This window comes from Ovis aries, chromosome 2 (genome assembly GCF_016772045.2).
Source record: "Ovis aries strain OAR_USU_Benz2616 breed Rambouillet chromosome 2, ARS-UI_Ramb_v3.0, whole genome shotgun sequence".
Taxonomy (NCBI): Eukaryota; Metazoa; Chordata; class Mammalia; order Artiodactyla; family Bovidae; genus Ovis; species Ovis aries.
The window spans coordinates 29,092,149-29,117,490 of NC_056055.1; the positions used below are offsets into that span (position 1 = coordinate 29,092,149).

Sequence of the window (25,342 nt, forward strand, 5' to 3'; positions counted from 1 at the left end):
AAGATCATGGCATGTGGTTCCATCACTTCATGGCAAATAATGGATACAGTGACAGATTTTATTTCTTAGGCTCCAAAATCACTGCAGCTGGTGATTGAAGCCTTGAAATTAAAAGACACTTGCTCCTTGGGAGGAAAGCTATGACAGACCTAAACAGCGTGTTAAAAAGCAGAGACGTTTATTTTGCCAGCAAAGGTCCAAATAGTCAAAGCTGTGATTTTTCCATTAGTCATATATGGATGTAAGAGTTGGACCATAAAGAAGGCTGAGCACCAAAGAATGTTGCTTTTGAGTGGTGGTGGTAGAGAAGACTCTCGAGAGTCCCTTGCACTGCAAGGAGATCAAACCAGTCAATCCTAAAGGAAATCAATCCTGAATATTCATTGGGAAAGATTAAGGGCAGGAGGAGAAGGGGACGACAGAGGATGAGATGGTTGGATGGCATCACTGACTCAATGAACATGAGTTTGAGCATACTCCAGGAGATAGCAAAGAACAGGGAAGCCTAATTTGCTGCAGTCCATGGGGTCACAAAGGGTCAGACACGACTTAGTGACTGAACAATAACAAACTTTCTCAAGAGAGGATCCTTGTTTCCCTTAGCAGATAGAGTGGAGGATGATCACCTTTATCTAGTCAGGCACAGTGTTATGTTGAATCAAGACTAAGTTGAAGCCCTGATAATAGTCTACCTCTGGTTCACTCCAACCATCCAGGATTTTCAGCTGAGAGGCCAGTTTGCCCTCTGTGGACCCTCCTCTTGATAGGTGCCAACAGTGTTTTCTTATCAGACTGCTAACATTTTGCCTTGCTTTTCAGAGGCTCTCTGCTTAAGTATTTAGTTTTGTGCTCATACAGCCCTAGAATTTGATAGATGTCTTAGGGGAAAAACTGCCCATGTGTTTGAATTCTGGTTTCTCTATCACCCAACTTTAGCCTTCTACTGGTTCAAAGCCTGGGTTTTCACCTTTTACCACACCCAGAATTGATAAATACTCCTAGTGTAAAAGTGGTTACGTACATCAACTCAAACCTTAAATGTTGTCTGTAGAGTCTTAGCACCTAACTGCTTCCAGTATTTTCAAACAGATAGTTTCAGTATTTCATCTGGCATGTACTTATTCCTGGAAGAAACCTGGACCGTCACAAACCCTTGTATGCCATCTGGATATGACAGTGCCTCAAAAGGTTCACCTAAACATATTATATGTACTGTCCATTTAAAGTGTACATTCAATCATTTTTAGTATAGTCATGGAGTTGTGCAGTCTTTATCCAATTTTAGAACACTTTCTTTCCCTCCCCTATCCAAAGTCATACCTTTTAGCTATTGCTACCTCCCTCCCCACCACATCCTTCCATTACCCCATTCCTGAGCAACCAGCAATCTTCTTACTGTCCTAATAGGTTTGCCTGTCCTGGATATCGCATGTAAATGGAATCATATAATATGTGGTCTTTTGTGATTGGCTTATTTCACTTAGCATAATATTTTCAAAATTCATTCACAGTGTAGCATAAATCAGTATTTCATTCCTCTCTATGGATGAATCATTTCTTTTATGAATATGCCACATTTTGAAATTCATCATTGGCTGATACCCTGGGTTGTTTCTGTTTTTGACTATTAAGAATAATGCTACTATGAACATGGCTATATAAGTTTTATGTAAATGAATGTTTTGATTTCTCTTGGGTATATACCTAGAAGTGGAACCATTAGCTCATATTACTCCTTTTGAGGAAGTGCCAGACTGTTTTAGATTCCCGCCTTTACTATATGAGGGTTCCAATTTCTCCCCTTCCCCACTGGCACTTGATATTATGTGTCCTTTTGTTTTTTATTATTATAGCCATCGTAGTAGGTGCACTTTCCTGATGACTAATGATTGGAGCATTTTTTAAATTTCAGAATTCAAGATTTAGTTGCATTTATTATTTTGCTACAAAAATAATAAAAACACAAGTATACACAAGCAGAGCATTTTTTATTTTATAATCATCTTAGTGAATTTGAAGGGGTATCTCTTTGAATTTTGATATCCCTTTTGACTATATTGACCTGTATTGAGAACCTTTCATGCTTTTTGGCCATTTGTATATCTTCCTTGGATATATGTATATTCTTCTTGGTCCATTTGTTTATTTGACTGTGCCAGGTCTTAGCTGTGGCATGAGGGATGTTTGAGCTTTGTAGCAGAATCCAGGATCTTTTGTTATAGCATGTAGAATCTAGCTCCCTGACCAGGGATCAAACCCAGGCCCCCTGCATTGGGAGCATGGAGTTTTATCCACTGGACCACCAGGGAAGTCCCCTTAGTCCATTTTTAATTGGATCATTTATCTTTTTATTGAGTTGTAAGAATTATTTATATATTCTTTACACAAGTCCTTTATCAAATATATAATTGCAGACATTTCCCCATAATCTTTGAGTTGTTTTTACTTTAAGTAAACACTTTGTTTGTTCTGTTTGTTGTTGTTATTGTTGGTTTTTTTTTTTTCATTTTGGGCCATTGGGTATAGCATGGGGATCTCAGTTCCCCTCCCAGGCATTGAACCCATGCCCCCTGAAGTGATGGTGCAGAGACCTAACACTGGACTGCCAGCAAATTCCCTTATCTTATCACTTTCTTAATGGTATCCTTTTTAGCACAAAGTTTTAAATTTTGATAAAGTCCAATTTATCTATTTTTTCTTTGGTTGTTTGTGCTTCTGATTTTATATCTGAAAAAAATCATTGCTTTTCTAACTGAAGTGTTAATGAAATATGGCATACATGGAAAAGAATGCAGAAATCAGGTTTGCAGCTTGATGAGTTTTCAGTTTATTCTTTTGTAACCAGCACACAGATAAAAACAAAACCTCAGAATGCTATTAGAGCCACAGAAAGAATGACCTAATACTTTTAATATTTATTTTTCCCTTGAAATAATAATGTCAAATTTAGGTATTTAGTGAGAATCTTATATGTTGTATCATGTTAAAAATTATTAAAAATAAGTTCATAAATATCTTGCTCTTATCCTACAATCCTGATGCTTTTCATTGAATAAACATGTGTTTTTCCAGGGATCAGTGTCTTTCAAAGATATATCTGTAGACTTCAGCAGGGAGGAGTGGCAACAATTGGACCTTGCTCAGAAAAGTCTATACAGGGATGTAATGCTGGAAAACTATTTCAACTTGATCTCAGTGGGTAAGCACAGCTCTGCTGGGTAAGGCTGTACCTAACTGAGTGTATCTTTTTTTTTCCATAGTGGAATTTCTGAAATTTGGTGTTTCTAAGGTATGTGGGACTTCCAAAGACTGTAGGACATCTGAAGTGCGATAGTTTTGTCCTTATTTTGTTCCATGTTCTTAACAATCTCTTTTGGACATTAAGAATATACTTCTGTTCCCCATGAACTTTTCTGAAAAGTAAATGGAGGGCTTTGTTGTTTCCTATCATCAGGGTGTCAAGTTCCCAAAGCAGAAGTCATTTTCAACTTGGAGTGGGGAGAAGAACCATTTATGTGGAATGGCAAAATCTCAAGCCAGAGCTGTCTAGGTGAGTAGGAACCAAAAGCATAGGAGATAGCATAGCCAAATCACAGTTTTACTGGCAGAGTTTGGCAACTTTGAAGTGCTTTTATTCTTTTTCTTTTTTTTTTTTGAAGTGCTTTTAATATGATATTTCTCTAACATTCTGAACTTTTGAAACTGCATGGATAGAGCTGATATTGGTCTCTTACACATCTAAATGCCATTTTCACTTAGTGATGTCACTCAGTCGTGTCCGACTCTTTGCGACTCCATGGACTGTAGCCCACCAAGCTTCTCTGTCCATGGGATTTTCCAGGCAAGAGTACTGGAGTGGGTTGCCATTTCCTTCTCCAGGGGATCTTCCCGACCCAGGGATTGAACCCGGGTCTCCCGCATTCCAGGCAGACGCTTTAACCTCTGAACCACCAGGGAAGCCATTCCCACTTAAGGCCCCTTCCAATATCAGTGTCTTCTTTGCTTGACTCTTTAAGAGGGATGTGCTACAGTTACTGGTACATTGGCTGTAGGATCCTGCTGTTTTGCTTTTTCTCCCTTTTTATAGCATTAAAAAAATTTTTTTAAAAAAATCTCTGTCGATGTCTTAAATCCTTTCCTTACACATTCAGGTACTCATAAAATTGCCTTTAAAAAAAATTACTTTGGGTCACTCACCTGCTTATTTCTCTTCATTTTCTTTCTTTTCCCTTAAGGTGCTTCAGAATTGTCATCTAGAGATGGCCATATTATATCATCTCCCATGCCTCTCCCCCAACTGTTGGCTTTGAGATTTCCATTACTTACATTTGGGGATAGCTTCTTATTTTAAGTCTATAATTTTGGGGGACCACACTCCACAGCATGTGGGATCTTAGTTCCTCTGGCCAGGTATTGAACCTGCACGCCCTGCAGTGGAAACTCAGAGTCCTAACCAGTGGATAGCCAGGGAATCCCCTATTTTACAATTTTTAAAAAAGTTTTGTTGTATTTTTTAATTTATCCCTTTTAATCCTCACTCCCTACTTCATTTTTATTCTTCCCAGAGGCAGTTGCTCTACTGTATTTTATATGTTTGCTTGCAATTTATTCTTGAATTTGTCAGGTATTTGTAAAATTTAAATTGTTGGTCATTTTAATTTCTAAAAATCGTACTGTGCTGTGAAAGTGAAGTCGCTCCATCGTGTCCGACTCTTTGCGACCCGTGGACTGTAGCCCACCAAGCTCCTCTGTCCATGGGATTCTCCAGGCAAGAATACTGAAGTGGGTTGCCATTTTCTTCTCCAGGGGATCTTCCCAACCCAGGGACTGAACCCAGGTCTCCCACATTGCAGGCAGACGCTTTGACCTCTGTACCACCAGGGAAGCCCCACTGCGCTATGTATCCTACTTAGTTTATTTTTTTTCCTCTCAGCACTAAATTGGTTCACGTTACATTGTTTTCCTAGCTCATTGCTTCTAATTGATGCTTACATTCCATAGTATATATATATGCCAGATTTACTTGTCCAGCTTTCTAGCTGCTATAGCTAGTACTATAATAAATTTCTTCAAGAACTATTCTTTTAGGAAGCAAGAATTTCTTGAAGAAGAGTAGTGGGAGTGTTTTATTAATGAATATACTAATGCTTTATTTCACTAAGTATAACCATATTGTTTTTCAGATTGGATGTATTGGTCTACAATCCTCTAAACATACAAAGGCATCAGTTTCTCCACATCCCTGCCCATATTTCTAATAATTTCTCATAATCTAGTGGATTTTAATTTCTATTTGTTTTAATTTGTGTTTCTCTAATAACAAAATGTTTTGAACATCTTATCATGTATCTTGTAATAGATTCTGATTTCATTTTTGGTATTTGACTACTGACACCTTCCAAATGTCACCACTCTCTCTTTAGCTTCTGCCCCACATCTGGACAAACTACAAGAAAACCCAGATGCTCTTTCCATTAGTGCTAGTGGCAAGTTGCTCTGTACAAGTCAGCTTAGTACCATCCCCCAACTACTATAAAAAACCCAAGCCAGTTTCCTCTTCTCACTGTTAAGCCACTTTCAGACCTGTTTGGGAGCTTTCCCTTCAAAAGCCTCATTAAATGAGTAATGAACTTTTTCATATCTTATTGGTTGTGTGTTGAATCATCACTCTTGACATCTGAACCAAATTTGGTGTGGGAGTCCATTGCTTCTCTGCAGGTGACTTAACAGTTGATGTAGTAAGCAGGATCTTTGGATGATGACCACCACCAAGGGGGCTTTCTTCTCTTGTTCTCTGGATTTACTGCCTGCTGCTGAGTACATACTTTGAGCTGTGCTACTTTATGCTGCATTTGCTGATTCCCACAAGACTGTGTCATATATTTAACCAATTGAAGTTGGAAGTTATAGTTGGTATTCTGGGACAGATATAAGGAGTAGGCCCTCCTTAAAGTGGCCTAAGACCTATGTATGTGTCTCAAATTGAATCATTTGTCTCAATTCTGGCATAAGCCATGAATGACACCAGAATTAAGGAAACAGATCAGGTTGGTTCTCATTGTATAAGCTTTCAGGGGAACAATTGATACCTTATGCATATAAGGGCCCACCAGGCAGCTACTTGTGTGAAGGAAGAGCAGTTACAATGTAGCATGCTAAAGCAAGTGGCACACCTTTCTAAATGTTGTCATATTTTATTGTTTATTGTTTCAATGTTGTCATATTTTTGCTTTTCCCTGTGGCTCATCTTCTCAAACAATTCTTTATGCTCTTTCTACTAATTTTTCTCTTTTAGAAAGTATCATTTAGATGCCCTCCTCCTTTTACTTTCCAGTGAAAAGTAAAACCTAAAACCATGTCTACATTCACTTATGCTTGAATTATTCTAACCCTGTTTTGATGTTTAAAAAAATGTTTTTCCTAGGTGCTACTGGTTAAAATATTATACTTATCTTGTCATAGCTATATGATGCAAAATATTACCTAACATATGAGAATTTCTCTCAATGGATTAATAAACTAAAGGAAGAACATACCTCATATTTGCAGTTCACATTTATCTTTGTTTAGTTTCCATAATCATGTTTGCTTCATTTTAACATTTTCTTTAATTATTCCCCTGTGTCTGACCCTTTATTTTCTGATCTGTCTCCCTATTCAGATAATCTACATACTTATACTTTGCTCTCATGTTTCACTTACTTCTTTTATTGGATGTGTTATGGTATACATTACTTTTTCCCTTTTTTGATTCTCTGACCCACAAAAACTCAGAGAAAATGACATTAATTTGAATGACAACTGAGTCTTTTATCTATTTCAAAAATGTTTCTCTAGAGAATATTTAGTGAAATTAAATTCTTTAGGTGATATTTTGCTCTATTTCAGAGGGATTTGAAATTTTTTCTGCTAAGAGTAATTTAAAGGACCAATAATTGTAATTGGAAAGGGAAGACAACTGAAAGAAATGTTTAAAATTTAAGCCTTTGAGCATTAAGCATTTATTTTTGTGTACATCTATGCCAATTAAATATGACTTTGTAAGGCTCAGAGTATCTGTGTTTATTTTTAAGTTAAGAGAAAAGAGAGCCTTCCTAGAGTTTTGCTGAGGTTTGAGATTCATTTTCAGAGCATAGAACCCTAAATGATCCATGAAGGAAATGAATTTTGAAAAGAAATAAAGGATCAGGAAAAGGAAGCTTAGTGGGGAAAAGGAAAAGAATATACGTTTAGATTCAGTAATAAAATAGACTTTAGTGACTGGTGGGAAGATAGCTCACATACATTCATTTTATTGGCCTGAATTATGACTTTGTATTTTACTGAATTGGTAATTCAGTTTGTGACAGAGGAATTATGAATAATTAAACTTTTTACCACAGGAGCAAATTCTTTACATTGAACATCATTGATAATAATGTAAATACTGTCAGGCATAGCAGTGGGTTTATAAGCTAAAGAAAGTGAAAAGTTGCAAAAGATGAAAGCCATGTCTAGGAATCTAGTATTAGAGGTCCTCAGGCTTGATGAAAACATTAATATGTGTGAGTAAAACTGTAATGTGTGCTAAGTCACTTCAGTCATGTCCGACTCTGTGCAACCCCATGGACTGTATAGCCCATCAGGCTCCTTTGTCCATGGAATTCTCCAGGCAAGAATACTGCAATGGGTTGCTGTTTCCTTCTCCAGGGGCTCTTCCTAATCCAAGGATTGAACCCATGTCTCTTAAGTCTCCTGCATTGGTAGGTGGGTTCTTTACCACTAGCCCAAAAATATAAAAGTTAAAAGAATGTGTTTGGGGATATTACAAACATTATATGGTCCTGGAGATAGAATGAAATGGATACAAGTTTAGACTGTGTCTTAAAGAGTAATCTGATTTTTATGTAAGTATTTACTGAGAATCTACTATGTCTTTAAAAAAATTTTTTTTATTGAAGGATAATTGCTTTACAGAATTTTGTTGTTTTCTGTCAAGCCTCAACATGAATCAGCCATAGGAATACATATATCCCCTCCCTTTTGAGCCTCCCTCCCATCTCCCTCCCCATCCCACCCCTGTTACAGAACCCCTGTTTGAGTTTCCTGAGCCATACAGCAAATTCCCATTGGCTATCTATTTTACACATGGTAATGTAAGTTTCCGTGTTACTCTTTCCATACATCTCACCCTTTCCTCCCCTCTCCCTGTGTCCATTAAGTTTATTCTCTATGTCTGTTTCTCCATTGTTGCCCTGTAAATAAATTCTTCAGAACCATTTTTCTAGATTCTGTATATATGCATTAGAATACGATATTTATCTTTCTCTAACTCACTTCACTCTGTATAATAGGTTCTAGGTTCATCCACCTCATCAGAACTGACTCTGCTATGTCTTATACACTATTCCACAGTTGGGGATATTAGTGATTCTTATTGTAGGTAAGAATGGTATATTGGAGTCAAACCCACCTCCTGTCATTGATAGACCCCCAGAAACAGTGACTTAAAGAACATAAACATTAACCTGGCCTGGATTTAGCCTGAGGGCTGTAGTTTTTCTAATCTCTTGTCTCAGGCATCATCAGCAGCATAGAACTGAGCTATCAAGTCTGTAATATAGCCAGTGGGAAGAGTTATGGGAGACATACTTACTTCCTTAAAACATTGACCTGATTACAACAAATATAATTCATACTCTTATTTGAATGGTGATAGATGAGTTACCTGGATTTACCTACAAATGAGGCTGTATATGCCTGTTGTTTTGAGATAGACACATGCTTGGCTACAAGCTTAACACTGTTGAAGGAAGGGGACAGCTTTTTTTTTTTTTACTTTATTTTACTTTACAATACTGTATTGGTTTTGCCATACATTGACATGAATCTGCCACGGGTGTACATGAGTTTCCAATCCTGAACCTCCCTCCCACATCCCATCCCATATCATCTCTCTGGATCATCCTCGTGCACCAGCCCCAAGCATCCTGTATCCTGTATCAAACATAGACTGGTGATTCATTTCTTGCATGATAGTATACATGTTTCAGTGCCAATCTCCCAAATCATCCCACCCTCTCCCTCTCCCTCAGAGTCCAAAAGTCTGTTCTATACATCTGTGTCTGTTTTGCTGTCTCACATACAAGGTTATCATTACCATCTTTCTAAATTCCATATATATGTATTAGTATACTGTATTAGTGTTTTTCTTAAGCTTAACACTGTTGAAGGAAGGGGACAGCTTTTAATGAACAACCTCTGTCTCTGCTTCAGAGTTAGCCCTTTTTGCTGTTATATTCTTCCTTATTAAGTGTGTGTATCTGCACCCCAAAACCAGGCATAAAGAATTGAATCATAGATATATATTTACTGTTTGTAATGGTAAAGCTAATTCAGGATGACTGAGGCTACAATATATTTCTGTACATAAATAAATTTATATTTAGGGCACAGTGGTTAATAGGGAATAGAGAAAGCAGAGAGATTAAGATTTATAGATGAAGGATAATAAGAATCTAGACTCAGAAATATTTTTTAGCCACATGGTTTGTCACTTTGTTCTTCTAACACCTATTATGTAGTTCTGCTGCATGTTCAGAACAGCATATTTCAGTTTGAATCTCATCTTCCCCAATTACTAAGCATGATTTGGGCACATTTCTTAACTCTTCTGTGGCTCAGTTTCCTCATCTGTAAAGTAGGGACAATAATAACATTAATAGCAAAAAGTTATGTTGATGTTTAAATGAGTTAGAACAATGCCTGAGACATCTAAATTTTATTGTTTATCAGACAGTAAATGTAAGGGCTTATTTTATTATTGCATATTATTTCATATAAAGAGATTATTATATATATTCTTATTTTATATATTTATCTATATTTATTATTACATTTATATAGAACCTCTCCCATTTCTCTGTGTTCACCTTGTATCCACTCTATCACCCCGTCTGTGTTTTGCTAACTGTTCTTTGTGTATTTTATTTTCTAGATCAGCATATTGGTTTTGAAACATCAAAACAGGGAATATCTGAAGATGTTTCAGTCTGGTTTGAGGGAATTTGTCTCTTCCCAAGAGATGATCTATATTCCATTTTAGAAGAATTTTGGCAAGATGATAAACAGACAGGAAGAGATAAGGAAAACCAGAACAAATATTTAAGTCCTATCATCTTCACCAACAAGGATACACTAGCTAATAAGGGGAACTGTGACTATAATAAAGACATTGGAAAAAAATTTCATGTAAACACAAACCTTGTTCCTTCAAGAAAAAGACTCCATAACTATGACTCATTTCAAAAGAGTTTGAAGCCTGTTGTAATCTTATGTAATTGTAATAGAAACAATGCAACAGAAAATTTTGATAAGGTTATTGGATATGCTAATACTTTTACTTGTATGAATTCTCATACAGAAATGAATGCTTGTGAATATAATCAATGTAAGAAACTTCTGAGTAAGCAAGCTCTCATTCAGCATCAAAAACATCATAGTAGGGAGGACTTCCATTTATTTTCTGATTGTGTAAAACTCTCTACCCATAAGACACACCTTTTTGCACATCAAAGGATTTATACTGAAGAGAAACATCATGAGTGCACCAAATGTGACATGATCTTCACTCAGAAGTCCCAATTTGCTGTGCCTCAGGTTTATACAAGAGAAAAATCCTATGTAAGCACTGAATATGGGAAGAAATTTTCCCTCAACTCAAACCATGAGAAAACTCCTCATACTGAGGAGACTGACTATAAATGCAGTGCACGTGGAAAAGCCTTCTTCAAGAAGTTAGATCTGTTCAGACTGCAGAGAATTCCTACTGGAGGAAAAAACCCCTATGATTACAGTGAATGTGGAAAAAATGTCTCTCGCAATTCAAATCTCAGTATACACAAAAAGGCTCATACTGGCAAGAAACACTTTGAATGTATTGAGTGTGGAAAATCTTTCACAAGAAAGTCAACACTAAGTATGCATCAGAAAATTCACACGGGAGAAAAACCATATGTATGTACTGAATGTGGGAAAGCCTTTATCCGAAAGTCACATTTTATTACACATGAGAGAATTCATACTGGAGAGAAACCTTATGAATGCAATGACTGTGGGAAGTCCTTTATAAAGAAGTCACAACTCCATGTGCATCAGCGAATTCACACAGGGGAGAATCCCTTTATATGTTCAGAATGTGGGAAAATCTTCACTCACAGGACAAATCTCATTATACACCAGAAAATTCATACTGGTGAGAGACCCTATGTATGTACTGAATGTGGGAAGGCCTTTACTGACAGGTCAAATCTCATTAAACATCAAAAAATTCATACTGGAGAGAAACCCTATAAATGCAGTGACTGTGGGAAATCATTCACCTGGAAGTCACGGCTCAGGATACATCAGAAATGTCACACTGGAGAGAGACATTATGAATGCAATGAATGTGGGAAAGCATTTATTCAGAAGTCAACACTGAGTATGCACCAGAGAATTCATAAAGGAGAAAAGCCCTATGTTTGCACTGAATGTGGGAAGGCCTTCTTCCACAAGTCACATTTTATTACACATGAGAGAATTCATACTGGAGAGAAACCTTACGAATGCAGTGACTGTGGGAAATCTTTCACAAAGAAGTCACAACTTCATGTACATCAGCAAATTCACACAGGAGAGAAACCCTACAGATGTGCTGAATGTGGAAAGGCTTTCACGGACAGATCAAATCTCTTTACACACCAGAAAATTCATACTGGCGAGAAACCCTATAAATGTGATGACTGTGGAAAAGCCTTCACTCGAAAGTCAGGCCTCCATATACATCAACAGTCTCATACTGGAGAAAGACATTATGAGTGTAGTGAATGTGGGAAAGCCTTTGCACGAAAATCAACACTCATTATGCATCAGAGAATCCATACAGGAGAGAAACCTTATATTTGTACTGAATGTGGGAAGTCGTTCATCCAGAAGTCACATTTAAATCGACATAGGAGAATTCATACTGGAGAAAAACCCTATAAATGCAGTGACTGTGGGAAGGCTTTTATTAAGAAGTCACAACTCCTTGAACATCACCGAATTCACACAGGAGAGAAACCTTATATGTGTACTGAATGTGGAAAGGCCTTCTCCATCAGATCAAATCTTATTAAACACCAGAAAATTCATACTAAACAGAAACCTTATAAATCTAGTGACTTTAGGAAAGACTTTAACTGGAAAGCACAATTCAGTGTACATCAGAAATCTAATACTGAGGAAGTAGAATGCCCAGTGCCACAATCATGGGGTAGGGATACAAAGTTGTGAGGAGCTATAGCTTGACTAAGAAGCAAGGGGTAACCCAAGACTATTTTCCTCTGTCTAGTCAGACGTATGAATATCTGGATCTCATAGCTTATGTCCAGTTTTATACATATGGGCAGACACTTTGGAGAAAGTGTTTAAGCAGTGATTAATGGCATGCTTGTTTACTTGACAGATGCTGGGATTTTTAAGCACCTGCAAATAATAGTACATGTGCAAGGAGATGACTTGCCAGTAGTTCTTATTTCACGTTTTGGATAAGCAGCTTTATAAATCAGGGCTGTTGAGTTGTTCATGCCCTGTATAGCAAAAATATTCAATGTTGACCAAAGGAATTTCTTGCGTAGATTTCCAAGAAAAATTTTCATTGTCCAAGCACTCTATGGACACTGAAATCAAGGCAACAGTATAGACAATTCAGATGTATAATAAAAAGAATCTAGAAGTTGTTGTGAAAATTAAAGATACAAAGATGGACTCTACTTTTTTTTTCCTTTGGGATGTCACTATTATTTATAGCTTACAATGTTTATTAGTGTGTGGAAATTTGGATTAATAAGTTTAAAATTTATAATTTGACTTTGAGATTGGCAAAAACCACAGACTTACTTGAATATTCACAGGCATCTTTAGGTAACTAACATGTTTCCTGTTTATTAATTCCCTACCATGGCAGCAGGTAACTCATGCCTAAGAGGTATAAAGTGCTCCCAGACTATATCTCAAAAGTGATCAATGATGTAAGCAGCAGCCCCAAAGATTACCTGTTACACTATAGCTGGTTCTGAGATCATGAAAGTTAGCCACAGGTTACAGATTTGGCACTCTGGATTCTCATTGTCTTTTACAGAAACCTCTACTTTTTGAATGATTTCTTTTTCTAAAGAGACAAATTAAGAAAGTGAGTTTTAAAACCTAGAATTCTTTCCTTCCAATTTTGTTAATGCATCCTCTATTTATTTATTACATACTAAGTTTGTTGCGGTTGTTGTTCAGTCATGTCCCACTCTCTGCAACTCTATGGACTATAGCACACCAGGCTCCACTCTCTCCCATTATCTCCCAGAATTAGCTAAAATTCATGTCCATTGAGTTGGTAATGCTAGCTAACCATCTCTGTCAACCCATTCTCCTTTTGCCTTCAATCTTTCCAGCATCAGGGTCTTTTCCAGTGAGTCAGCTCTTCATATCAAGTGACCAAAGTACTAGAACTTCAACTTCAGCATCAGTCCTTCCAATGAATCTTCAGGGTTGGTTTTCTTTAGGATTGACTGGTTTGATCTCCTTGCTGTCCAAGGGACTCTCAAGATTGAGTCTTCTCCAGCACCACAGTTCAAAAGCATCAATTCTTTGGTGCTCAGCCTTTTTTATGGTTCAACTCTTGTATCTGCACACGACTGCTAGAAAAACCATAGCTTTGGCTAAGCAGACCTTTGTTGGCAAAGTGATGTCTCTGCTTTTTAATATGCTGTCTAGGTTTGTCATAGCTTTCTTTCCAGGAGCAAGTGTCTTTTAATTTCATGGTTACAGTCATTGTCTGCAGTTATTTAGGAGCCCAGGAAAATAGAGTCTGTTATTGCTTCCATTTTATCCCCTTCTAATTGCCATGAAATGATGGGACAAGATACCATGATGTTAGTTTTTTGAATGTTGAGTTCAGGCTGGCTTTGAAACCTCTTTCACCCTCATCAAGAGGCTCTTTAGTTTCTCTTCATTTTCTGTCATTAGAGTGGTATCATCTGCATATCTGAGATTGTTGGTATTTCTCCAGCCAGTCTTGATTCCAGCTTGTGATTCATCCCATCTGGCATTTCATATCATGTACCCTGCATGCATATGAGTTAAATAAGCGGGGTGACAATATACAACCTTGTCATACTCTTTTCTGAATTTTGAACCAGTTGTTCCATGTCTGTTTCTAACTATTGCTTCCTGGCCCACATACAGGTTTCTCAGGAGACAGGTAAGGTGGTCAGGAAATCCCGTCTCTTTAAGAAGTTTACAGTGTGTTGTGTTGTGATCCACACAAACAAAGGCTTTAGTGTAATCCACAAAGGAGAAATAGATGTTTTTCTGGAATTCCCTTGCTTTCTCCATGATCCTATGGTTGCTGGCAATTTGATCTCTGGGTCCTCTACTTCTTCGAAACCCAACTTGGACATCTGGAAATTCTCAATTCATGCACTGCTGAAGCCTAGCTTGAAGGATTTTGAACATAACCTTACTAACATGTGAAATGAGTGCAATTGTATCATAGTTTTAACTGTTTGGCATTGCCCTTTGTGATTAGGCTAGACGGTAAAGAATCTGCCTGCAATGCAGGAGACCCGGGTTTTTTCCCGGGGTCAGGAAGATCCCCTGGAGAAGGGAAGGGCTATCCACTCCAGTACTCTTCTCTGGTGAATTCCATGGACAGAAGTGGACTATAGGCCATGGCGTTGGAAAGAGACACAGCTGTGCAACTGACACTTTCATACACACTTTCTTTGTGATTGGAATAAAAGTTGACCTTTTCCAGTCCCATGGCCACTGCTAAGTATTCCGAATTTGCTGACATATTGAATGCAGCACTTTAACAGCATCATCTTTTAGGATTTGAAATAGCTCAGCTGGAATTCTGTCATTTCCACTAGCTTTGTTTATAATAATGCTCCCTGAGGCCCCTAGACTTCACACTCCAGGATGTCCTGCTCTAGGTGTGTGACCACACCATTGTGATTTTCCAGGTTATTAAGACCTTTCTTGCATGATTCTGTGCATTCTTGCCACCTCTCAATCTCTTCTGCTTCTGTTAGGTCCTTACCTTTTCTGTCCTTTATAGTGCCCATCTTTGCATGAAATGTTCCCTTGATATCTCCAGTTTTCTTGAAGAGGTCTCTAGTCTTTCCCATTCTATTGTTTTCCTCTATGCATTGTTCATTTAAGAAAGCCTTATCTCTTTTTGATATTCTCTGCATTGAGTTGGGTATATCTTTGCCTTTCTTGCCTTTCACTTCTCTTCTTTCCTCAGCTATTTGTAATATCTCATCAGACAACCATTTTGCATTCTTTTGCATTCTTTTTCATTGGGATTGATGTGATCACAGCTTCCTGACCAGTGTTAGAAACCTCCATCCTTAGTTCTTCAGGCACTCTGTCTACCAGATCTAATCCCTTGGATTTTTTTGCCTCCTCCATTGTATAATCATAAGGGATTTGATTTAGGGATTTGATTAACTACTTAAATGGTCTAGTGGTTTTTCCCTACTTTCTTCAAGTCTGAATTTTGTAATAAGAAGCTCATGACCTGAGTCACAGTCAGCTCCATGTCTTGATTTTGCTGACTGTATAGAGTTTCTCCATCTTTGGCTGCATAATCAATCAGATTTCAGTATTAATCATCTGGTGATGTCCATGTGTAGTGCTATCTCTTAGGTTGCTGGGGAAGGGTCTTTTCTATGACCAGCATGTTCTCTTGATAAAACTCTGTTAGTTTTGCCCTGCCTCCTTTTGTGCTCCAAGGCCAAACTTGCCTGTTATTCTGGTTATCTGTTGACTTCCTAGTTTTGTATTCCAGTGCCCTATGATAAAAAGGACATCTTTTTTAATATTAGTTTTAGAAGGTCTTGTTGGTTTTCATAGAATCAGTGAACCTCAGCTTCTTTGGCATTAGTGATTGGGGCATAGCCTTGTGTTACTGTGATGTTGAATGGTTTTCCTTGGACACAATGGACATCATTCTGTCATTTTTGAGGCTGCACCCAAAATGCAGACTGTTCTGTTTCAGACTGTTCTGTTGACTATGAAAGGCACTCTATTTCTTCTTCCTGTCCATTTTAGTTCACTGATTCCTAAGGTGTTGGTGTTCACTCTTGCCATTACCTACCTGACCATGGCCAATTTATCTTGATTCATGGACCTAATACTCCAGGTTGCTATGCAATATTTACTGTTCTTACAGCGTTGGACTTCATTTTACCACCAGGCTCATCCACAGCTAAGCATGGTTCGTCCTTTGGCCCAGCCATTTTATTCTTTCTGGAGCTATTAGTAATTGCCCTCTGCTTTCCCCCTATAGCATATTGAACACCTTTTAACCTGGGGGACTCATCTTCCCATGTCATACCTTTTTGCCTTTTCATACTGTCCATGGGGTTCTCTGGCAAGAATACTGGAATGAGTTGCCCTTTTCTTCTCCAGTGGACCGTGTTTTGTCAGAACTTTTCACTATGGCTCATCCATCTTGGGTGGCTGCATGGCATGTTTCATAGCTTCATTCAGTTATGCAAGCCCCGTCATCACGATAAGGCTATGATCCATGAAGGGGATATATTAGGTTCAGTTCAGTTCAGTTCAGTTCAGTCACTCAGTCGTGTCCTACTCTGTGACCCCATGAATTGCAGCACGCCAGGCCTCCATGTCCACCAACTCCCGGAGTTCACTCAGACTCACGTCCATCGAGTCAGTGATGCCATCCAGCCATCTCATCCTCTGTCGTCCCCTTCTCCTCCTGCCCCCAATCCCTCTCAGCATCAGAGTCTTTTCCAGTGAGTCAACTCTTCGCATGAGGTGGCCAAAGTACTGGAGCTTCAGCTTTAGCATCATTCCTTCCAAAGAAATCCCAGGGCTGATCTCCTTCAGAATGGACTGGTTGGATCTCCTTGCAGTCCAAGGGACTCTCAAGAGTCTTCTCCAACACCACAGTTCAAAAGTACCAATTCTTTGGCACTCAGCCTTCTTCACAGTCCAACTCTCACATCCATACATGACCACTGGAAAAACCATAGCCTTGATTGGACGGACCTTAGTCAGCAAAGTAATGTCTCTGCTTTTGAATATGCTATCTAGGTTGGTCATAACTTTTCTTCCAAGGAGTAAGCATCTTTTAATTTCATGGCTGCAGTCAGCATCTGCAGTGATTACCATGAGGCAGTTGTCTTGCATTTGAGTTTGTGTTTTTAGAAGAAAGTTGCAATGGCAACCCGCTCCATCACTCTTGCCTGGAGAATCCCATGGATGGAGGAGCCTGGTGGGCCGCAGTCCATGGGGTTGCAAAGAGTTGGACTCGACTGAGCGACTTCACTTTCACACATTGGAGAAGGAAATGGCAACCCACTCCAATGTTCTTGCCTGGAGAATCCCAGGGATGGTGGAGCCTGGTGGGGTGCCATCTGTGGGATCTCATAGAGTCGGACACGACCGAAGTGACTTAGCAGCACATTTGAAGGAGTATTCCTATCTCCTCTTAATCTCTACAAATTGATTTTAATTAATTTCTATCTCAAATCCTCTATTTTTTTAAAACTTTTTTTTGGTTTTTTATTCTATTAGGTACTGAATGAAGTGTGTTCTAGTCTTCCAGAGTAATTGTGAATCTGTTTCTCCTTATAGCTACCAATGTTCATTTTATATATTTTAAGTCTTTGGTTCTACATCCATTTACATTTAGACTTGTTATACTCTTTCTGGTTAATTGAAACTTAATCATTATAAAATATTCCTCTTTATCTTTAGTCATGCTTTTTGTCTCAAATTTTACTATGTAAGATATTAATACACTATGCATACTTCACTTATTAAGGACTAATGTAAATTAGTACTCACCATTTTTAGAACATTGTTATTTCCTTTTTGACTTATATGGTATTGATGTCATGCATTTTAATTCTATATGTATTTGACATGTTCAATCATTACTATTTCATTAATCATTACTGTTTCAATCTTCACTTAAATTAATGCACATATTTACCCTTTTTGTTACATATCTTGTCCTTTAATTTTCCTTCTTGAATCTTTTTTCTTCTGACTGAACAACAGCCTTTAGCTTTTAGTGTATGTTTGCTGGTGACAAACTGTTTTCATTTGTTGGAAAATGTCTTAATTTTGCTTTCATTTTTAGAAGATGCTTTTACTGAGTTTAGAATTCTAAGTTTTATTTTCTATTGGTATTTTGAGATATTTTGTTATGATTTGTCTTTCATTGTTTTGTTGAAAATTAAGCTTTCAATCTAGTTATCTTTGAAGGTTATGTTCTTTTTAAAATTCTTTTCTCTCACTCCTTGAAAATCTATGTCTTTGTTTTAGGCTGTCAACAGTTTGACGGTGATATGCTTAGGTACGATGTAATATGTATTCTGCTTGGGATTTGCAGTTTTTTTAAAAAACCTGTAGCTTAGTGGGGTTTTTTGCACACTTGGGAAAATTTTTAGTTATTATTTATTCAAATTATGCAGTTACTTGATTATCTTCCATCTCTTCTCCTAGTGATGACCCTGTTGTCTAGATTTCTTGTTAGCCCTTTTCTGTTGGTTGTTGTTTCTATTGGGTTTTGATGATATCTTGTTTTCTTATGTAACTTGTGATTGTAGATGAACAGCTTAGATACTATATATTAAAAATTGTAGATATAATTAGATGGACGGGATGATATCATCTTTCAGAGAGGGTTTGTCTTTGCTTTTAACAGATGAACAGTCTAGGAACACGAGTAGTCCCTGATTGCCTTCATCCTATCATATATTGAGATTATTCGAAACTGGGTTTCAGTCCCTGTGAAGGCTTCTTTATTTTTTTTCACTCTTAGTCTTAGGGGATACTCTTCAAGACTTAGGTCTTTGAGAGGTTTATCAGGCCTCTCCTCCACTGAAGGACCTTAATTCTACTTTTGTCCACGTGTCGTCTGGTCACTAAGTCGTGTCTGACTCTTTTGCAACCCCATGGACTGTTGCCTGCCAGGCTCTTCTGTCCATGGGATTTCCCAGGTAAGAATAACTGGAGTGGGTTGCCATTTCTTTCTTCAGGGGATCTTCCTGACCCAGGGATAAAATCTGTATCTCCTGCATTGGCAGGCATATTTTTATCAACTGAGCCTCCTGGAAAGCTCTTCATTCCTTTCAGTTCAGTTCAGTTCAGTTGCTCAGTCATGTCTGACTCTTTGTGACCCCATGAATCACAGCACTCCAGGCCTCCCTGTCTATCACCAACTCCCAGAATTCACCCAAACTCATGTGCATCGAGTCAGTGATGCCATCCAGCCATCTCATCCTCTGTCGTCCTCTTCTCCTCCTGCTCCAATCCCTCCCAGCATCAGGGTCTTTTCCAATGAGTCAGCTCTTCGCATAAGGTGGCCAAAATATTGGAGTTTCAGCCTCAGCATCAGTCCCTCCAATGAACGCCCAGGACTGGTCTCCTTTAGGATGGACTGTTGGATCTCTTTGCAGTCCAAGGGACTTGCAAGAGTCTTCTCCAACACCACAGTTCAAAGGCATCAATTCTTTGGCACTCAGCTTTCTTCACAGTCCACCTCTCACATCCATACATGACCACTGGAAAAACCATAGCCTTGACTAGACGGAACTTTGTTGGCAAAGTAATATCTCTGCTTTTTAATGTGCTATCTAGGTTGGTCATAACTTTCCTTCCAAGGAGTGAGTGTCTTTTAATTTCATAGGTGCAGTCACCATCTGCAATGATTTTGGAGCCCTCCCCCCAACCCACAAATAAAGTCAGCCACTGTTTCCCCATCTATTTCCCATGAAGTGATGGGACCAGATGCCATGACCTTAGTTTTCTGAATGTTGAGCTTTAAGCCAACTTTTTCACTCTCCTCTCACTTTCATCAAGAGGCTTTTAGTTTCTCTTCACTTTCTGCCATAAGAGTGGTGTCATCTGCTTATCTGAGGTTATTGATATATTCTCCTGGCAATCTTGATTCCAGCTTGTGCTTCTTCCAGCCCAGCATTTCTCATGATGTACTCTGCATATGAGTTAAATAAGCAGGGTGACAATATACAGCCTTGACGTACTCCTTTTCCTATTTGGAACCAATCTGTTGTTCCATGTCCAGTTCTAACTGTTGCTTCCTGACCTGCATATAGGTTTCTCAGGAGGCAGGTCAGGTGGTCTGGTATTCCCATCTCTCTCAGAATTTGGCACAGTTCATTGTGATCCACACAGTCAAAGGCTTTGGCATAGTCAATAAAGCAGAAATAGATGTTTTTCTGGAACTCCCTTCCTTTTTCTATCATCCAAGTCACATAAATTTGTCAAAAGGCTGTGTTAATCTTCTGTTGTCCAATATTTGCTTTAAGAATTAACAGACACCTCTTTTTTAAAAAAAAAAGTTCCAAATTCCAGAGGTTATGTCTCATCTCAGGGCTTCCCGAGTGGTGCTGGTGGTAAAGAACCCACCTGTCAATGCAGTAAATGCAGGAGATGAAGGTTTGATCCCTGGGTCAGGAAGATCCCCTGGAGAAGGAAATGGCAACCCACTCCAGTATTTTTGCCTGTAGAATCCCATGGGCAGAGGAGCCTGGCAGGCTATGGTCCATAGGATTGCAAAGAGTCAGACACAAGTGAAGTGACTTAGCACACACTCACATCTTATCTCTAGTTCCTGGAATTTCTCACTTGCTTTGTAGCTCTCCAATACCATCACAAAATTAAACATATTTAATATTTTCTTCCACCTTTTTTAATTCACAGAGGGAGTGCTGGTACAGACTACCTACACTGCCATTAGCAGGAAATTTCAATTTACTGAGATAGCTGTTCCTGGAATGCAGAGTCCAGAAATAAATATATAAATTATCAAAACTTTCCAACTAACGTAAAAATGAAAGTGCTGTGATTTGTAACGTGACTTTACTCCCAATTTTTGTTGTAGAAGTTGTCATTCACTCTTGTGTTAAACACTTTATAAACTAATATGAGAAAATTTCTGGTGGTATAAAATTTTATTATAGTAATTGTCAAACTTTAGCAAAAGGAGGAGATTGGCAAGGAGTCTCTTAGATTTCTTTTTTGAGAGTATGTTTTTATTTTCTTTGGATGATTAATAGAAAATTAAGTTAATGAAAACTGGTGTTGAAGTCAGTGACTTAAAAATATTGAGTTGGCCAAAATGTTTGTTTTTCCATGTGATAGTATGGAATAACCCAAATGAACTTTTTGGTCAACCCAGAAAGATGATTTTCAACCTTTTTATTTTCAGATACATTAAAAAAATACAACTTATATGACTAAGACCCTCACCCCCCAAAAAGAGACACTTTTCTTTTTATAAACATACTGTTAATTCCTAGGACAAAGGAAGACTGTTTTGTGGGCCTCCCTGTATCTCAAGGAATACTTGGGAATTAACTGAGGAATGGATGATGGAAAATTATCAGTGGAATATGAGAACTAAATCTTAAGTAGGTAAATCCCAAGGTCAGTATAAACTGATTGAAGGAAATGTAGGGTACAGACTTGACTAGGGAAAGTAGTATGAGTTAGCCATATCTTTTAATGACAGTACTATAATACAATTCATTTGTATTTACAGCAAAATTATTTTAAGACAGCTTGAAATATAAATTTTTAAATTAAAGTGCAGTTTATGTTAATTTTTCACAAAAGAATCTTGTTCTGTTAATTCAGTAAGTATGAGAACGCTTTCACTCAAACCAATATTTATGCATCAGATAATTCATAGAGGAGAGAACTTTGTCTGATTAAATTTGAGTAGAAGTGCATTCATAAATTATACTTCATTGGAGAAACTCATTTTGGAGGGAAAAACCTATAAAAGCAATAACTAGAGAACTCCACAGCTGGAAGTTATCAGAAATTTTCTGTTAGAGGAACATTAATGCACTAAATGGAATATTTTCTTTCATAAATCAGTTTTCAGTATTCTGTATTTATACACAAGTAAAATTGTCTATTTCTTAAAAGTGAGAAAGTTTTCTCACACAAGTCAGAATTATAAATTATTCATTTATAATTTATGTAATTTATAATTATATTTTTAAAAAGGCTTCCCTGGTAGCTCAGATAGTTAAGAATCCACCTGCAATGCAGGAGACCTGGGTTGCGAAGACCCCCTGGAGGAGAGCATGGCAACCGACTCCAGTATTCTTGCCCGGAGAATCCCCCACGGACTGAGGAGCCTGGTGGGCTACTCCATGGAGTTGCAAAGAGTTGGACATAACTGAGTGACTAACCATACACAGTAGAGAGGCCCTATGATTATTGTAATTTGTATATGTCTTTGTCCATGAGTTACACCTTACTGACAACAGATAAATACCCAAGAGAAGTAAATCTTCTAAGAATATATCATTTTCTTAAAATGCCACAAAATTAATACTAGGAGGAAACTATATATTTGATACAGTGGAAGAAGTCTTCCTCTAGAAGCAATTTTTCATCTTGTTTATTGCTTTGATTTCATGCTCATGTCTGCAGAACAAGTGAGGATAAATAGGCCAGTCCAAAAATTGCCTCTCTTTTAATTAAAAACACACACACATGTGCATACATGCAAAACTTTATTAAGTGTGACATATTTTGTCTCTTGAATTGTATACTTTCTCCATTCTCAGTAACTCCAGCCATCAACAGTCTGTCAACAGATAAGCAATGTTGATGAGCTTCTTATATTTTTCTTTTTACACATGATCACATATGGACACCTTAATATGTTGTTTGTACACACATATGTGTGTTTTCTGGAGAAGGAAATGGTAACCCACTCCAGTATTCTTGCCTGGAGAATCCCATGGATGGAGAAGCCTGGTAGGCTACAGTCCACGGGGTCGCAAAGAGTTGGACACAACTGAGCTACTTCACTCACTCGTGTGTTTTCATTATCTTAATTAGAATTATACATGCGTTTTGGCATCTTTTAAACTCAATAGTACTTTTAACCAGCTGAAGAGCCCATGGTATGGACATGCCATATTTTTTTCAACCACTTGCCACTGTTTATTGACAGTTTTGTCACAAGGAAAACTGATCCACCATCCTCAAGAGGTGGCACAGAAAACAGGTTAGAGGACAGCATAATTATGCTCTTACCTACTAGAGCCTTCTTTTCCCTTGTAAAAATGAGATTGATGGATTGAATTATGTTTTCTTATTTTAACAGAGGTTGCCAGATTTCTCTTGAATAAGACTAATATTTCCTAATTCTAATAGGATAAAAATGTGCCCTTCTCCTCTATCAAAAGTAGCTATTATTCTTTAACCTTGAGGAATTTTATGATTTCAAAGTGATAACTAGTTTTATTTTAATGGACATATTGATATACCTGTTTAAAAGTTCCTTTACCACTTTGCTAATTTGCAGGTTGTCTTTATAAACTGTTCATAAATTTTGCTCTTTGGATTGTCTTGTCAGTATGTTACAGCTCTTTATGTACTAAATGTAGTAACTTAAGAAAAAACTTATTGTCTCTTGACTTTGTATATGATAGTTCTCATTCACAAGTAATTTTTACATGTTTAAATATGCCCGTCTCTTCTTTCATAGTTTCTGAATTTCTAGTCCTAGTTAAGCTTTATATATTACAGTAAGTCCCCTACTTATGAATGAGTTCCATTCTGAGCATGCGTTTGTAAGTCAGTTTGTTCACAAAACACTTTCCCCTGACATCTTTTCTCACGGAATGGTACAATATGTCCAGGAATCATGCTTTTGTAAACCTGGGAATTGGGCCCTGATGCTAAAACCTGTATTTTTCACCTTAGGAAGCTGGAACTATGCAACCTCATCCTGCCAGAAAAACCCACTGGTTCATTTTTCCTTTCATTGCAAACAGCTTTGGTTGAGTTTTTTATTTTTCTGAAAGAAACAGGCTGTTTGCCACTTCTTGCTAGGAAGTCCCATGACTACTATTTCACTTAATCAGTGTCACAGCAGGTATGGCAGTCAACACTCAAATAACACTTTCCTCTGACCTATTTTCTCATGGAAAGGTACAGTGTGTCCTAGGAATGTCTTTACACAGTTCTGAAACTGCAGGGAAACATGATTTTGTGAACCTGGGAATTGGGGCCTGATGGCAAAAGAAGTATTTTCCCACTGTGAAAGCTGGATAGTTTCAGCCTCAAAGCTGCCAGAAAAACACATTGTTTCATTTTCCTCATTAAAGCAATAGCTTTGGTTAAGTTTTGGAGTTTTATGAAAGCAACAGGCTCCTTCTGACTTCAGGCAGGGAAGTCACCTGACAGTATCGTTTCACCTAATGAGAATAACAACAGGTATGGAAATCAACTCTCAGAGAACAATCTCCCCTGACATCTTTTCTCATGGAATGGTACAGTGTGTCCTAGGTGTGTCTTTACACAACTCTGAAGCTGCCAGGAAACATGCTTTTGTGAAACTGGGAATTGGGCCCTTATGGCAAAACATGTATTTTCCACATTTATAAGCTGGATAATTCCAGCCTCAAACCTGCCAGAAAAACACACTGGTTCATTTTTCTCTTCATGACAGCAACAGTTTTGGTTAAGTTTTTGAGTTTTCCAAAAGAAACACGCTGCTTGCCACTTCTTGTTGGGAGGTTGTCTGACTGTACAGAATCACCTAATCAGGGTAACAACAGATAAGGCAGTCAACACTCACAGAACACTGCCCTGACAACCTTTTTCATGGAATGGTCCAATGTGTCATAGGTATGTCTTTACACAACTCTGAAACAGCCAGGAATCATGCTTTTGTGAACCTGGGAATTAGGCCCTTATGGTAAAAGTTGTATTTTTTTACCATTGGAAGCTGGATAATTCCAGCCTCAAACCTGCCAGAAAAACACACTGGTTCATTTTTCTCTTCAATACAATAGCTTCCGTCAAATTTTGGAGTTTTCTGAAAAAACAAAAAACAAAAAAACAAAAAAACCAGGCTGCTTGTCACTTCTTGCTGGGAAGTCACATAACAGCACCATTTCAGAGTAACAGCAGTACCTAATCAGGGTAAAAGCAGGTATGGCAGTCAACATTCACAGAACACTCTCCTCTGACCTATTTTCTCATGGAATGGTACAGTGTATCCTATGAGGTCTTTACACAGTTCTGAAACTACAGGAAAGCATGATTTTGTAAACCTGGGAACTGGGAACTTATGGCAAAAGAAGTATTTCCCCCAGTATAAGCTGCATAGTTGCAGCCTTAAACTTGCAAGAAAAACATACTTCTTCATTTTTCTTTTCATTACAACCGCTTTGTTCACAATATTGAGTTTTCTGAAATAAAAAGCATGCTTCCAACTTTTTGCTGGGAAGTCATCTGACAGTAAAATTTCACC

At 37.9% G+C, this 25,342-nt stretch overlaps 1 protein-coding gene across 14 annotated transcripts in view; it reads left to right on the top strand.

The window, feature by feature from the left end:
* Positions 1 to 25,342, top strand: part of ZNF484 (zinc finger protein 484) — a 57,168-nt gene that overhangs the window by 15,567 nt on the left and 16,259 nt on the right. For 5 of the 14 annotated variants that reach the window (XR_009599141.1, XR_009599147.1, XR_009599142.1 and 2 more), the window contains exons 3-4: positions 3,261 to 3,289; positions 3,455 to 3,550. The exons of 3 other annotated variants lie outside the window; for them this stretch is intronic. Coding sequence is in view for 6 of the 11 variants with exons in the window: in XM_012116216.3 (XP_011971606.3) it covers positions 3,073 to 3,199; positions 3,455 to 3,550; positions 9,977 to 12,294 (2,541 nt within the window). In the remaining 5 variants the exon portion in view is untranslated. Of the gene's footprint in view, positions 1 to 3,072; positions 3,200 to 3,260; positions 3,290 to 3,454; positions 3,551 to 9,976; positions 12,774 to 25,342 lie in introns of those variants that run through there. 6 more of the 14 variants (XM_012116216.3, XM_042243019.2, XM_004004083.5 and 3 more) reach the window with 3 other exon arrangements.